General features: G+C 22.4%; 13 protein-coding genes across 13 annotated transcripts, besides 24 other annotated features; 9 read left to right on the forward strand and 4 right to left on the reverse strand. All coding sequences in view use genetic code 5, as the record gives it.

The window, feature by feature from the left end:
* Position 1: 1 nt before the first annotated feature.
* Positions 2-69, forward strand: a tRNA (tRNA-Ile).
* Positions 70-138, reverse strand: a tRNA (tRNA-Gln).
* A 3-nt stretch (positions 139-141) lies between these two features.
* Positions 142-210, forward strand: a tRNA (tRNA-Met).
* On the forward strand, positions 211-1,233 carry ND2 (NADH dehydrogenase subunit 2). Its single transcript has one exon. The coding sequence runs from the start codon at positions 211-213 to the stop codon at positions 1,231-1,233; it is 1,023 nt and encodes a 340-aa protein (YP_004221848.1).
* Position 1,234: 1 nt separating this feature from the next.
* Positions 1,235-1,303, forward strand: a tRNA (tRNA-Trp).
* Positions 1,304-1,369, reverse strand: a tRNA (tRNA-Cys).
* Positions 1,370-1,381: 12 nt separating this feature from the next.
* Positions 1,382-1,447, reverse strand: a tRNA (tRNA-Tyr).
* COX1 (cytochrome c oxidase subunit I) lies at positions 1,446-2,982 on the forward strand (the record flags this gene model as incomplete). Its single annotated transcript has 1 exon — positions 1,446-2,982. A coding segment is annotated over one exon (1,537 nt), but the record flags the coding sequence as incomplete, so codon positions are not given.
* Positions 2,983-3,049, forward strand: a tRNA (tRNA-Leu).
* A 5-nt stretch (positions 3,050-3,054) lies between these two features.
* COX2 (cytochrome c oxidase subunit II) lies at positions 3,055-3,739 on the forward strand. Its single transcript has one exon. A coding segment is annotated over exon 1 (685 nt).
* Positions 3,740-3,810, forward strand: a tRNA (tRNA-Lys).
* A 10-nt stretch (positions 3,811-3,820) lies between these two features.
* Positions 3,821-3,888, forward strand: a tRNA (tRNA-Asp).
* Positions 3,889-3,897: 9 nt separating this feature from the next.
* On the forward strand, positions 3,898-4,050 carry ATP8 (ATP synthase F0 subunit 8). The gene has a single exon. The coding sequence runs from the start codon at positions 3,898-3,900 to the stop codon at positions 4,048-4,050; it is 153 nt and encodes a 50-aa protein (YP_004221851.1).
* On the forward strand, positions 4,044-4,724 carry ATP6 (ATP synthase F0 subunit 6). The gene has a single exon. The coding sequence runs from the start codon at positions 4,044-4,046 to the stop codon at positions 4,722-4,724; it is 681 nt and encodes a 226-aa protein (YP_004221852.1).
* COX3 (cytochrome c oxidase subunit III) lies at positions 4,724-5,511 on the forward strand. Its single transcript has one exon. A coding segment is annotated over exon 1 (788 nt).
* Positions 5,512-5,578, forward strand: a tRNA (tRNA-Gly).
* On the forward strand, positions 5,576-5,930 carry ND3 (NADH dehydrogenase subunit 3). Its single transcript has one exon. A coding segment is annotated over exon 1 (355 nt).
* Positions 5,931-5,994, forward strand: a tRNA (tRNA-Arg).
* Positions 5,995-6,060, forward strand: a tRNA (tRNA-Ala).
* Positions 6,061-6,127, forward strand: a tRNA (tRNA-Asn).
* Positions 6,126-6,190, forward strand: a tRNA (tRNA-Ser).
* Positions 6,191-6,197: 7 nt separating this feature from the next.
* Positions 6,198-6,263, forward strand: a tRNA (tRNA-Glu).
* Positions 6,262-6,328, reverse strand: a tRNA (tRNA-Phe).
* ND5 (NADH dehydrogenase subunit 5) lies at positions 6,329-8,074 on the reverse strand. The gene has a single exon. It carries the CDS (start codon positions 8,072-8,074, stop codon positions 6,329-6,331), a length of 1,746 nt encoding a protein of 581 aa, YP_004221855.1.
* Positions 8,072-8,137, reverse strand: a tRNA (tRNA-His).
* ND4 (NADH dehydrogenase subunit 4) lies at positions 8,138-9,480 on the reverse strand. The gene has a single exon. A coding segment is annotated over exon 1 (1,343 nt).
* On the reverse strand, positions 9,474-9,770 carry ND4L (NADH dehydrogenase subunit 4L). Its single transcript has one exon. It carries the CDS (start codon positions 9,768-9,770, stop codon positions 9,474-9,476), a length of 297 nt encoding a protein of 98 aa, YP_004221857.1.
* Positions 9,771-9,775: 5 nt separating this feature from the next.
* Positions 9,776-9,840, forward strand: a tRNA (tRNA-Thr).
* Positions 9,841-9,906, reverse strand: a tRNA (tRNA-Pro).
* Positions 9,907-9,911: 5 nt separating this feature from the next.
* On the forward strand, positions 9,912-10,427 carry ND6 (NADH dehydrogenase subunit 6). Its single transcript has one exon. It carries the CDS (start codon positions 9,912-9,914, stop codon positions 10,425-10,427), a length of 516 nt encoding a protein of 171 aa, YP_004221858.1.
* On the forward strand, positions 10,427-11,561 carry CYTB (cytochrome b). Its single transcript has one exon. A coding segment is annotated over exon 1 (1,135 nt).
* Positions 11,562-11,627, forward strand: a tRNA (tRNA-Ser).
* Positions 11,628-11,645: 18 nt separating this feature from the next.
* ND1 (NADH dehydrogenase subunit 1) lies at positions 11,646-12,602 on the reverse strand. The gene has a single exon. It carries the CDS (start codon positions 12,600-12,602, stop codon positions 11,646-11,648), a length of 957 nt encoding a protein of 318 aa, YP_004221860.1.
* Positions 12,599-12,663, reverse strand: a tRNA (tRNA-Leu).
* A 3-nt stretch (positions 12,664-12,666) lies between these two features.
* Positions 12,667-13,999, reverse strand: an rRNA (l-rRNA).
* Positions 14,000-14,071, reverse strand: a tRNA (tRNA-Val).
* Positions 14,072-14,856, reverse strand: an rRNA (s-rRNA).

A 14,856-nucleotide genomic window follows, 5' to 3' on the forward strand; every position in this document is an offset into this window, starting at 1 on the left:
AATGAATTGCCTGATAAAAAGGATTACCTTGATAGGGTAAATCATAAAGATTTAATGCTTTATTCATTATTATATTTAATAGAATTAAACTATTTCTAAAAGTATCAAAAACTTTTGTGCATCATACACTAAAATATATTTAAAAAGATAAGCTAATTAAGCTATTGGGTTCATACCCCACTTATAAAGGTTATAATCCTTTTCTTTTTAATCAAGAAAATTTCTAATAATATTTTTTTAATTATATTAATTTTTGGGTCATTAATTACAATTTCTGCTAATTCTTGGCTTGGTGCTTGAATAGGGTTAGAAATTAATTTACTTTCATTTATCCCCCTAATAAATGAAGGTAAAAAAAATTTAATAACATCCGAAAGAAGCCTAAAATACTTTTTAACTCAAGCTTTTGCCTCTTCAATTTTATTATTTGCTATTATTTTAATAATAATATCCTTTAATTTAAATTGAATAAATAATAATTTTTATGAATTATTAATTTTATCAACATTATTATTAAAAAATGGAGCTGCACCTTTTCATTTCTGATTTCCTGGAGTAATAGAAGGATTAAGTTGAATTAATGGATTAATCCTTATAACTTGACAAAAAATTGCCCCTTTAATATTAATTTCCTATAATATTAATTATAATTTTTTTTTTATTGCTATTATTTTATCGATAATTATTGGAGCTCTAGGAGGTCTTAATCAGACTTCTTTACGTAAATTAATAGCTTTTTCTTCAATTAATCACTTAGGTTGAATATTAATAGCAATAATAAATAACGAATTATTATGATTAATTTATTTTGTTTTTTATTTTTTCTTATCAATATCAATTGTTTTACTTTTCAATAATTTAAAATTATTTCATTTTAATCAAATTTTTAATTTTTCTATAATAAATCCAGTAATTAAATTTTTTTTATTTTTAAATTTACTATCTTTAGGAGGATTACCTCCATTTTTAGGATTTTTACCTAAATGACTAGTAATCCAAAATTTAGTAGAAACAAATCAATTATTTTTATTATTTATTTCTGTCTGTTTAACATTAATCACTTTATATTATTATTTGCGAATATCTTATAGTATTTACATATTAAATTTCAATAAAAATTCTTGAATGTTAATGAATAACTTTAGCAATAAAAATATAACTTTTATTTTAACTATAAATTTTTTTTCTATCATAGGGTTAATAATTATTTCATTAATTTACCTAATTTTATAAGAAGAATTTAAGTTAATTAAACTAATAGCCTTCAAAGCTGAAAATATTTGTATTACCCTTTTAGTTCTTAAACTTTAATAATTAAAAAATTATTCCTTCAGAATTGCAGTCTAATATCATTATTGAATATAAAGTTAAATATAAAATTTGATTAAAAAGAATTATTCTTATATATAAATTTACAATTTATCGCCTAAACTTCAGCCATTTAATCGCGACAATGACTATTCTCTACAAATCATAAAGATATTGGAACATTATATTTTATTTTTGGGGCTTGAGCTGGAATAGTTGGAACTTCTTTAAGTTTACTAATTCGAGCAGAATTAAGTCAACCAGGTGTATTTATTGGAAATGATCAAATTTATAATGTTATTGTAACTGCTCATGCTTTTATTATAATTTTTTTTATAGTAATACCAATCATAATTGGAGGATTTGGAAATTGATTAGTTCCTTTAATGTTAGGAGCTCCAGATATGGCCTTTCCTCGAATAAATAATATAAGTTTTTGAATACTACCTCCTTCATTGACACTACTACTTTCAAGTAGTTTAGTAGAAAATGGGGCTGGGACTGGATGAACAGTGTATCCCCCTCTTTCATCTGGAACAGCTCATGCTGGAGCTTCAGTAGACTTAGCTATTTTTTCTTTACATTTAGCAGGAATTTCATCAATTTTAGGTGCAGTAAATTTTATTACAACAGTAATTAATATACGATCTTCAGGAATTACTCTTGATCGAATACCTTTATTTGTTTGATCAGTAGTAATTACTGCAGTTTTATTACTTCTTTCTTTACCTGTTTTAGCTGGTGCTATTACTATGTTATTAACAGATCGAAATTTAAATACTTCATTCTTTGATCCAATTGGAGGAGGAGATCCAATTTTATATCAACATTTATTTTGATTCTTTGGACATCCAGAAGTTTATATTTTAATTCTTCCAGGGTTTGGAATAATTTCTCATATTATTACTCAAGAAAGAGGAAAAAAGGAAACATTTGGAACTTTAGGAATAATTTATGCTATATTAGCTATTGGTTTATTAGGGTTTATTGTTTGAGCTCATCATATATTTACAGTTGGAATAGATGTTGATACACGAGCTTATTTTACATCTGCTACAATAATTATTGCTGTACCAACAGGAATTAAAATTTTCAGTTGATTAGCTACTCTTCATGGAACACAATTAAACTATACGCCTGCTTTATTATGATCATTAGGATTTGTATTTTTATTTACTGTTGGAGGATTAACAGGAGTTGTATTAGCTAATTCTTCTATTGATATTGTTCTTCATGATACATATTATGTTGTTGCTCATTTCCATTATGTATTATCTATAGGAGCTGTATTTGCTATTATAGCAGGATTTATTCACTGATATCCTTTATTAACAGGATTAGTAATAAACCCTACATGATTAAAGATTCAATTTACTATTATATTTATTGGAGTAAATTTAACATTTTTCCCACAACATTTCTTAGGATTAGCAGGAATACCACGACGATATTCTGATTTTCCAGATAGTTACTTAGCATGAAATATTGTTTCATCATTAGGTAGAACAATTTCATTATTTGGAATTGTATTCTTTTTATTTATTATTTGAGAAAGTATAATTTCTCAACGAACACCTTCATTCCCTATACAATTATCATCATCAATTGAATGATATCATACTCTTCCACCTGCAGAACATACATATGCAGAACTTCCATTATTATCATCTAATTTCTAATATGGCAGATTAGTGCAATGAATTTAAGCTTCATATATAAAGAATTTTATCTTTTGTTAGAATACTAATGGCAACCTGAGCAAATTTAGGATTACAAAATAGTTCTTCTCCATTAATAGAACAATTAAATTTTTTTCATGATCATACAGTTTTAATTTTAATTATAATTACAGTAATAATTACTTATGTAATAGGTATATTATTTTTCAATAAATTTACAAATCGATATTTATTACATGGACAAACTATTGAAATCATTTGAACAATTCTTCCTGCAATTATTTTAATATTTATTGCTTTTCCATCACTTCGGTTATTATATTTATTAGATGAAATTAATTCTCCTTTAATTACTTTAAAGGCTATTGGACATCAATGATACTGAAGTTATGAATATTCTAATTTTATAAATTTAGAATTTGATTCATATATAATTCCAACAAATGAATTAGATTTAAATGGATTCCGATTATTAGATGTTGATAATCGAATTATTTTACCATTAAATAATCAAATTCGAATTTTAGTAACTGCTACTGATGTTCTTCACTCATGAACAGTTCCTTCTTTAGGAGTAAAAATTGATGCTACTCCAGGCCGATTAAATCAAACTAATTTTCTAATTAATCAATCTGGTCTTTTTTTTGGACAATGTTCTGAAATCTGTGGAGCTAATCATAGTTTTATACCTATTGTTATTGAAAGAATTCCAATAAATTATTTTATTAAATGAGTTTCTTCTCAATTAAATTCATTAGATGACTGAAAGCAAGTACTGGTCTCTTAAACCATTATATAGTAAATTAGCACTTACTTCTAATGATATAATAAATAAAAAATTAGTTTAGCCCAAAACATTAGTATGTCAAACTGAAAACATTAGACTTTCTAATATTTTTTAATTCCACAAATAGCCCCTATTAGATGATTAACTTTATTTTTAGTCTTTTCTATTACATTAGTAGTTTTTAATGTTAAAAATTACTTTTGTGTTTCATATTCATCAAATCAAACAGCCCAAAATATTAATATTAAATCTTTTAAAATAAATTGAAAATGATAACAAATTTATTCTCTGTATTTGATCCTTCAACAACTATTTTTAATTTATCCTTAAATTGACTAAGTACTTTTTTAGGTCTATTAATTATTCCAACATCATACTGACTAATACCAAATCGATTCCAAGTTATTTGAAATAATATTTTAATTACACTACATAAAGAATTTAAAACATTATTAGGTCCTAATGGACATAACGGAAGTACTTTAATATTTATTTCATTATTTTCTTTAATTATGTTTAATAATTTTTTAGGGTTATTCCCTTATATTTTTACTAGAACTAGTCATTTAACTTTAACTTTAAGTTTAGCTTTCCCATTATGATTAAGTTTTATATTATATGGATGAATTTCTCATACACAACATATATTTGCTCATTTAGTCCCTCAAGGAACTCCTCCTGTTTTAATACCTTTTATAGTATGTATTGAAACTATTAGTAACGTAATTCGACCAGGAACATTAGCTGTTCGATTAACTGCTAATATAATTGCTGGACATTTATTAATAACATTATTAGGTAATACTGGACCAATATCAACATCTTATATCATCCTTTCATTAATTTTAGTAACTCAAATTGCTCTTTTAGTATTAGAATCTGCTGTTGCAATTATTCAATCATATGTATTCGCGGTTTTAAGAACACTTTATTCTAGTGAAGTAAATTAATGTCAACACACGCAAATCACCCCTTTCATTTAGTCGATTATAGCCCTTGACCTTTAACAGGAGCTATTGGAGCTATAACAACTGTTACTGGTCTTGTTCAATGATTTCATCAATATGATTTAACACTATTTACTTTAGGAAATATTATTACTTTAATAACTATATATCAATGATGACGAGATATCTCTCGAGAAGGAACTTTTCAAGGATTACATACATTACCAGTTACTTTAGGTTTACGATGAGGAATAATTTTATTTATTGTTTCTGAAATTTTCTTCTTTATTTCTTTTTTTTGAGCTTTTTTTCATAGTAGTCTTTCGCCAACAATTGAATTAGGAATAACTTGACCCCCAGTTGGAATTATTGCTTTTAACCCCTTTCAAATTCCTCTTTTAAATACTGCTATTTTATTAGCATCAGGAGTTACTGTAACATGGGCTCATCATAGTTTAATAGAAAATAACCACACTCAAGCAACACAAAGTTTATTTTTTACTGTATTATTAGGAATTTATTTTTCGATTCTTCAAGGTTATGAATATATTGAAGCTTCATTTACAATTGCAGATAGTGTTTATGGTTCAACATTTTTTATAGCAACAGGATTCCATGGGCTTCATGTATTAATTGGAACATCTTTTTTATTAGTATGTTTACTACGACATATTAATTATCATTTTTCAAAAAGTCATCATTTTGGATTTGAAGCTGCAGCATGATATTGACATTTTGTTGATGTAGTTTGATTATTTTTATATATTTCAATTTACTGATGAGGTAGATAATTTATAAAGTATATATTTGTATATATGACTTCCAATCATAAGGACTAAACAATTTTAGTATAAATAATTTTAATTTTATTAATTATAAGATGTATTATTTTTATTATTACAATTGTTGTAATGATATTAGCTACTTTTTTATCAAAAAAAACTATTATTGATCGAGAAAAGAGTTCTCCATTTGAATGTGGATTTGATCCTATAAATTATTCTCGTTTACCTTTTTCTCTTCGATTTTTTTTAATTGCTATTATTTTTTTAATTTTTGATGTAGAAATTGCTTTAATTTTACCAATAATCCTTATTATTAAATCATCAAATTTATTAAATTGATCTATTACTAGATTATTTTTTATTTTTATTTTATTAATTGGTTTATATCATGAATGAAATCAAGGAGCTTTAGAATGAAATAACTAAATATGAAGCGATATATTGCAATTAGTTTCGACCTAATCTTAGGTGAAATTCACCCATATTTTGGGATAATAGTTAACTATAACATTTAATTTGCATTTAAAAAGTATTGATTTTATCAATTTATCTTATTAATTGAAACCAAAAAGAGGTATATTACTGTTAATAATATCATTGAATATTTATATTCCAATTAAATTAGAAATATAAATGGAATTAAACCATTAAAGATAAAAGTTAGCAGCTTTTTCTTGATCAACATATTTCTATTTATATAGTTTAATTAAAACATTACATTTTCACTGTAAAAATAAAAATTTATTTTTTATAAATATTTAAAAATTACAATAATTTCCCTAACATCTTCAGTGTCATGCTCTAAATATAAGCTATTTAAATTTAAATTAAAAATATACTCATTAAAACTAAAACAATTACTCATAATAAATAACTTAATAAATAAATTTTTAAATTATTATTTTGAAATTCTTGAATATATAAAGAATAATTCTTTAATTGATTATATAATATTTGACCTCCAAAAAATTCACTTCATCCTTGATCAAAACTTTTATATCTATATAATCCTAAATTTATTGAAAACTTAATTACACCTAATGTAGAAATAACTGGTATAAATCATATTCCTCCTGCAAATCTACTTAAACCATAGTTTATTAAAGATTTATTATAAAAAAATAAAGAAATATTTCTTATTAAATAACCAGATACACCCCCTAAGATACAAACAATTAAAGTTAATATTTTTATATCAAAAGGTAAACAAATTATATCGGGATTAAAAAATATTAATCAATTTAACATTCTTCCTCCAATAATAGCTATTACTATTAAAAAAAAAATTCTAAAACTTATTGTTCAACCCTTATCATTTAATATATTTAAAGAAGTTATATTAAAATCCCCAGTCATTGAATAATAAACTAATCGGAAAGAATAACATACTGTCAAGCCAGTAGAAAAAAAAAAAAGAAAAAAAGAAAAAAAGTTAATATATGACAACATAACTACTTCTAAAATTAAATCCTTTGAATAAAACCCTGCTAAAAAAGGTATACCACATAAAGCTAAATTAGCAATATTAAAACAACTACAAGTTAAAGGTATTCTAATACTTAATCTTCCTATAAAACGAATATCTTGTGCATTTTTTGTATTATGAATAATTACCCCTGCACATATAAATAATAAAGCCTTAAATAAAGCGTGAGTTAATAAATGAAAAAAAGCTAATTTATAAAATCCAATTGATAGAATACTTATTATTAAACCTAATTGACTTAAAGTTGATAAAGCAATAATTTTTTTTAGATCAAATTCAAAATTAGCTCCTAACCCCGCTATAAATATTGTTAATCCAGAAATTAATAATAAAAATTGTCCTATAAAAGAATCAACTAATAAAATATTAAATCGAATTAATAAGTAAACCCCCGCTGTTACTAAAGTAGAAGAATGAACCAAAGCAGAAACAGGTGTAGGAGCAGCTATTGCTGCAGGCAATCATGAAGAAAAAGGAATTTGGGCACTTTTAGTTATAGCAGCTAATATTACTAAAGAACCAATAATTATTATTTCAAAACTTTTATTTATTATGTCTAAATAAAAAATATAATTTCAGCTACCATAATTTAATATTCATGCAATAGCTAACAATAAAGCTACATCTCCAATTCGATTTGATAAAGCAGTTAATATCCCAGCATTATAAGACTTAACATTTTGAAAATAAATAACTAAACAATACGAAACCAATCCTAATCCATCCCACCCTAATAAAATTCTAATTAAATTGGGTCTAATAATTAATATTATTATTGATATAACAAATATTAATACTAATAAAATAAATCGATTAACATTAAAATCTTCTGCCATATATTGATTACTATAAAAAATTACTAATGAAGAAATTAATAAAACAAATGATATAAATATTAAACTTATTCAATCAAATAAAAAAGTTATTACAATAGATATTCTATGTAATGAAACAATTTCCCATTCAATAAAATAAATTAAATCATTAAATAAAAATTTTAAACTAAAAAAAAATAAAGAAATTCTAATAAAAATTAAAATATAAAAACTATTTTTACAATAATTAACTAAGTTATTCACGATCTAAAATGAAAAATTTCATATCATTGACACCACAAATCAATATTTTTATTAAACTATTTAAATTAAATTCATAATATACAAAAATTTCTCTTTATAATTAATAAATTTAAAGGTAATCAATGTAATATTAATAATAAATATTCTCGTCTTACACCAGAAGAAAAAAAATATGTTCCTGAATACACCTTTCCATGTTGTCTATAAGCAAATAAATATAAAGTATAAGCTGCTCTAAAGAAAGATAATAAAGCCAAACTAATTATAGTTAATCAAGATCAACTAACAATTCTATTTAATAAAGAGATTTCTCCTAATAAGTTTAAAGTAGGAGGAGCAGCTATATTCCCTGAACATAATAAAAATCATCATAAAGCTATTCTTGGTATAAAGTTTAATATTCCCTTATTAATTAATAAACTTCGTCTTCCTATTCGTTCATAAGAAATATTAGCTAAACAAAATAACCCAGAAGAACATAATCCATGAGCTAATATTAAAGTATAAGACCCTCTTAATCCTCAATAAGTTATTGTTAATAACCCTCTTAAAACAATTCCCATATGAGCAACAGAAGAATAAGCAATTAAAGCCTTTAAATCTATTTGTCGTAAACAAATTAAACTAACTAATACCCCCCCAATTAAACTAATTCTAATTCAAATAAAATTAAATTTTATACCTATAATTTGTAATAAAGAGAAAACCCGTAATAATCCATATCCTCCTAATTTTAATAAAATACCAGCTAAAATTATTGACCCTGAAACAGGAGCTTCTACATGAGCCTTAGGTAATCATAAATGAACTAAAAATATTGGTATTTTTACTAAAAAAGCAAATACTATACATAAATATAAAAATTCTAAATTATACAACTTACAATAATTTAAAAGAATAATATTTATAGTAAAATCATTATTTTTAATATAAAAAATACCAATTAATAAAGGTAAAGAAGCTAATAAAGTATAAAACAATAAATAAACTCCAGCTTGTAAACGTTCAGGCTGATACCCTCATCCTAAAATTAAAAATAAAGTAGGAATTAAACTACTTTCAAAAAATAAATAAAACATAAATAAACTTATTGAACTAAAAGTCAAAATTAATATTAATAATAAAAATAAAATTATAAATAAAAATAAATTTGTATAATTATTTAATCGTACAACTCTTTCTCTTGCTATTAACATTAAAGCACAAATTCAAAAACTTAATAAAATTAATCCATAAGAAACTATATCTATTCCAAAATAATATGAGATATTACAAAAATAATATATTGAACTAATTTTAATTATAAATAAAAAGGCCCCTAAAAAAAGCAAATTTTGAACCATTCAATAAATATTTTTATAAAATATAAAAACATTCATAAACAAAATTATAAAAATAAACTTTAACATTGTAAAATAGAAAAACTTTGAAAATAATCATTACCATGAGTACGAATTATAGATACCAAAATTGATAAACCTAAAACTCCTTCACAAACACAAAAAGTTAAAAAAAACATTCTAAAGTACCCTTCATAATTTATAAAATTTAATATAAAAAATAATAATATAAATAATATTAAAACTATAAATTCTAAACTTAATAAAGTACACAATAAATGTTTTCGGGTTGAAATAAAAACAATACATCCAAATATAAATATAACAATTATAAAATAATATAATAAAAAATTTGACATTAATTGTTTTAATAGTTTAACAAAAACATTAGTCTTGTAAACTAAAAATAAAAATTATTTTTTTAAAACTTCAAGAAAAAAGAAATCTCTTTGTCACTAACTCCCAAAGTTAATATTTTAAATAAACTATTTCTTGATATTATAATAATTATATTCTTATGTTTTATTACTAGTTTTATTTTTATACAAATAAAACACCCTTTAGCTATAGGATTAATATTATTAATTCAAACCTTTTTAACATGTTTAATAACAGGAATCTATGCAAAAACTTTTTGATTTTCTTATGTTTTATTTTTAATTTTTATAGGAGGAATATTAGTTTTATTTATTTATGTTACTTCTTTATCTTCAAATGAAATATTTTCAATATCATTTAAACTAAGTTTTATTTCAATTATAATAATTTTTCTATTTATTATAATTTCATACTTTTTTGATAATTCAATAATAGAAAATTTTATTAAAAATAATGATAGAATTCAATTATTTAACCAAAATAATTTATTTTATGAAAATTTTTTATCCTTAAATAAAATATACAACTTTCCAACTAATTTAATTACTTTATTATTAATTAATTATTTATTTTTAACTTTATTAGTAACTGTAAAAATTACTAAAAAAAATTATGGGCCACTTCGACCTATAAACTAATGAATAAACCATTACGAAAAAGACACCCTTTAATTAGAATTGCTAATAACGCTTTAGTAGATTTACCAGCTCCATCAAATATTTCAGCTTGATGAAATTTTGGATCATTACTTGGACTTTGCTTAGTAATCCAAATTCTTACAGGCTTATTTTTAGCTATACATTATACAGCAGACATTGAAACAGCTTTTGATAGTGTTAATCATATTTACCGAGATGTTAATAATGGATGATTTTTACGAATTTGTCATGCTAACGGAGCATCATTTTTTTTTGCTTGTTTATTCACACATGTAGGACGAGGAGTTTATTATAACTCTTATTTATATGTTCCAACATGAATAATTGGAGTAATTATTTTATTTATAGTAATAGCAACAGGATTTTTAGGTTATGTTCTTCCATGAGGACAAATGTCATTTTGAGGAGCAACAGTAATTACAAATTTATTATCTGCAATTCCTTATTTAGGAACCGACTTAGTACAATGGATTTGAGGAGGATTTGCGGTAGACAATGCAACATTAACTCGATTTTTTACATTTCACTTTGTTCTACCATTTATTATTGCTGCTTTAACAATAATTCACTTGTTATTTTTACATCAAACAGGATCTAATAACCCATTAGGATTAAATAGAAATGTTGATAAAATTCCTTTCCACCCATATTTTATTTATAAGGATGTTATAGGATTTATTATTTTTATTTGAATTTTAATCGGATTTATTTGAAAATTTAATTATTTATTAATAGACCCTGAAAATTTCATTCCTGCTAATCCTTTAGTTACTCCTGTTCATATTCAACCAGAATGATATTTTTTATTTGCTTATGCTATTCTTCGATCAATTCCTAATAAATTAGGGGGAGTAATCGCTTTAGTTTTATCTATTGCAATTTTAATAATTCTTCCTTTTACTCATACAAGTAAATTCCGAGGGTTACAATTTTATCCTTTAAATCAAATTTTATTTTGAAATATAGTAATTATTGCATCATTATTAACATGAATCGGAGCTCGACCAGTAGAAGATCCTTATGTGTTAACAGGTCAAATTTTAACTGTTTTATACTTTTCTTATTTTTTAATTAATCCTTTATTATCTAAATATTGAGATAAATTATTAAATTAATTAATAAGCTTTTATAGTGTATGTCTTGAAAACATAAGAAAGAAGTAAAGTCTTCTATTAATTTAATACTAAAAAAAGTTCATTAAAATAATAAAGATAATACACCCAACTTTACCCCAATAAAAAAAAATAAATAATTTAAAGATATAGGTAAAAAACTTTTTCAAGCTAAATATATTAATTTATCATATCGAAATCGAGGTAAAGTCCCCCGTACTCAAATAAATAAAAAAGAAATTATTGTTAACTTAAAAAAAAATAATAATCTATAAATATCACTTCCTAAAAATATTACACTAAATAATATACTTATAAATAAAATACTTGAATACTCAGCTAAAAAAATTAAAGCAAATCCCCCACTACTATATTCAACATTAAATCCTGATACTAATTCTGATTCACCTTCAGCAAAATCAAAAGGAGTACGATTAGTTTCAGCTAAACAAGAAGCAAATCAAACTAATCCTAAAGGAAAACAAAATAAAATAAATCAAGTATATTTTTGAAATAAATAAAAATTTAAAAAATTATAATCTCCAATTAAAAAAATAAAACTTAATAAAATTAAAGCTAAACTTACTTCATAAGAAATTGTTTGAGCAACCGCTCGTAATCCCCCTAATAAAGCATAATTTGAATTAGAAGATCATCCTGCAACTATTACTGTATAAACCCCTAAACTAGTAATACATAAAAAAAATAATACACCTAAATTAAAAGAATATAATTTAATTAAATATGGGATACATATTCAAATTAATAAAGATAGAAATAAAGAAAAAATAGGAGAAAAATAATAAAAAATATAATTAGATAATAAAGGATAAGTTTGTTCCTTAGTAAATAATTTCACAGCATCTCTAAAAGGTTGTAATAAACCTATAAATCCTACTTTGTTAGGACCTTTACGAATTTGAATATATCCTAAAACCTTTCGTTCTAAAAGAGTTAAAAAAGCAACTCCTACTATAACACAAATTACTAATAATAAACTTCCAATTAGTGATAATAATAAATCTATATAAAACAATACTATTTATAATTATTAAATTATATTTATAAATTCTAAATTTATTGCACTAATCTGCCAAAATAGTTATCTAATATTAATATTAATCATATTATTAAAATCTATATTTCTTATATTAGGTCCTTTCGTACTATAACATAATAATTAATTAAGGATAGAAACCAACCTGGCTTACGCCGGTTTGAACTCAGATCATGTAAGAATTCAAAGGTCGAACAGACCTAAACTTTAAACTTCTACACCTAAAAATAACTCTTAATCCAACATCGAGGTCGCAATCTTTTTTGTCGATATGAACTCTAAAAAAAAATTACGCTGTTATCCCTAAGGTAACTTAAATTTTTAATCAATAAAACTGGATCATTTATTCATATATTTATGTTAATAAATTTTAAAAGTTTTTTAAATTTTAATATCACCCCAATAAAATTTTTTATTAAATTATAAATTTTAAAATTCTTTTTAATTTATAAATAACAAAAATAAAGATCTATAGGGTCTTCTCGTCCTTTAATTTTATTTTAACTTTTTAATTAAAAAATAAAATTCTATATAATTTTAAAAAAGACAGTATATATCTCATTCAACCATTCATACAAGCCTCCAATTAAAAGACTAGTGATTATGCTACCTTCGCACAGTCAAAATACTGCGGCCCTTTAATTTATATCAGTGGGCAGGTTAGACTTTAAATTTAATTCAAAAAGACATGTTTTTGATAAACAGGTGAATATATATTTTGCCGAATTCCTTATTTAAACCTTTCATAAATAATTATTTATAAAAATTTTATATACTAATTTTATCATAATTTATAAATTTTTATTATTAAAATTTATATTTTAATAAATAATTTAATTTTATAATAAATAATTAAATTTTTAAAATAAATTATAACAAATTTATTAATAATAGCTATTTTTAAGCTTATATTTATTAAATAATTAATTTAAAATTTAAAAATTTATTTTAAAGCTAATCCCTTAAAATATTAATCTTATAAATTAAATTATTTATATTAATTAAATAATTTAAATTTATAAGTCTAAATTAAATTTATTTCTTAAAAAACTAGATATATTTTAAAACGATTAACATTTCATTTCTAATTATATATTAAAAATAATTATTCCACAGTAACTTTTATATATAATTAAATCTTTAAAATTCGAGAAAAATTAATATAATAATTTTTTATTTAATAAACCCTGATACACAAGGTACAATAAATTAAATTTTCTTTTAAAATAAAAATTTTTCAAATTATTTCAATTTTCTTTTACAATACAAATAAACTATAATTAAAATTATTTTTTCTTTATAAAATACTAAAACTTAAAATTTTAAAATTATTTTTATTAAATAAATTAAATAAATAAATAAAATTAATAAATAAAATCTAATCAATTTAAATTGATTTGCACAAATTTCTTTTCAATGTAAATGAAATACTTTACTAATTAAGCTTTAAATTGTCTTTCTAGATACACTTTCCAGTACATCTACTATGTTACAACTTATCTTATTTTAAAAATAAGAACGATGGGCGATATGTGCATATTTTAGAGCTAAAATCATATAAATAATCTATTTTATATTACTTTCAAATCCACTTTCAAATCTTTATTTCAAAAAATTATCCATATTAAATAAATTTATTGTAATCCATCTCTACTTAAACATAAACTGCACCTTGACCTGACATATTATTTTATTAAATATTAAGAAAATTTTATCTTATAATATATTCTGATGACGGCGATATACAAATTAAACAAATTTAAGTAAGGTTCAATGTGGACTATCAATTACAGAACAGATTCCTCTGAATAGACTAAAATACCGCCAAATTTTTTAAATTTTAAGAATATAACTAATACTACTTTAGTATGCTCATATTTATTTTTAATAATAGGGTATCTAATCCTAGTTTATTATAAAAAGTTTATAGCTTAAATTATTTTTTAAATTAATAATAAATAAATTTAAAAATTTCACCTAATAAATTTATATTTATATTAAAATTTGATTAATTTAACTAATACTAAAAATTTTTATTTGTATTATTTGTATAACCGCGGTAGCTGGCACAAATTTTACCAATACTATATATTATTACTAATACAAAATTTCTTTTTTATATTAATATTGATCACTGCGAATAAATAAACTAAATAATTTTTTAAAAATTAAATAAATTCACACAAAAATTTACATGTAAAATAAAATAATAATAAAAATATTAACCAAAATAAAATAA

This window comes from Culex pipiens, mitochondrion (genome assembly GCF_016801865.2).
Source record: "Culex pipiens pipiens mitochondrion, complete genome".
NCBI classification, from domain to species: domain Eukaryota; kingdom Metazoa; phylum Arthropoda; class Insecta; order Diptera; family Culicidae; genus Culex; species Culex pipiens.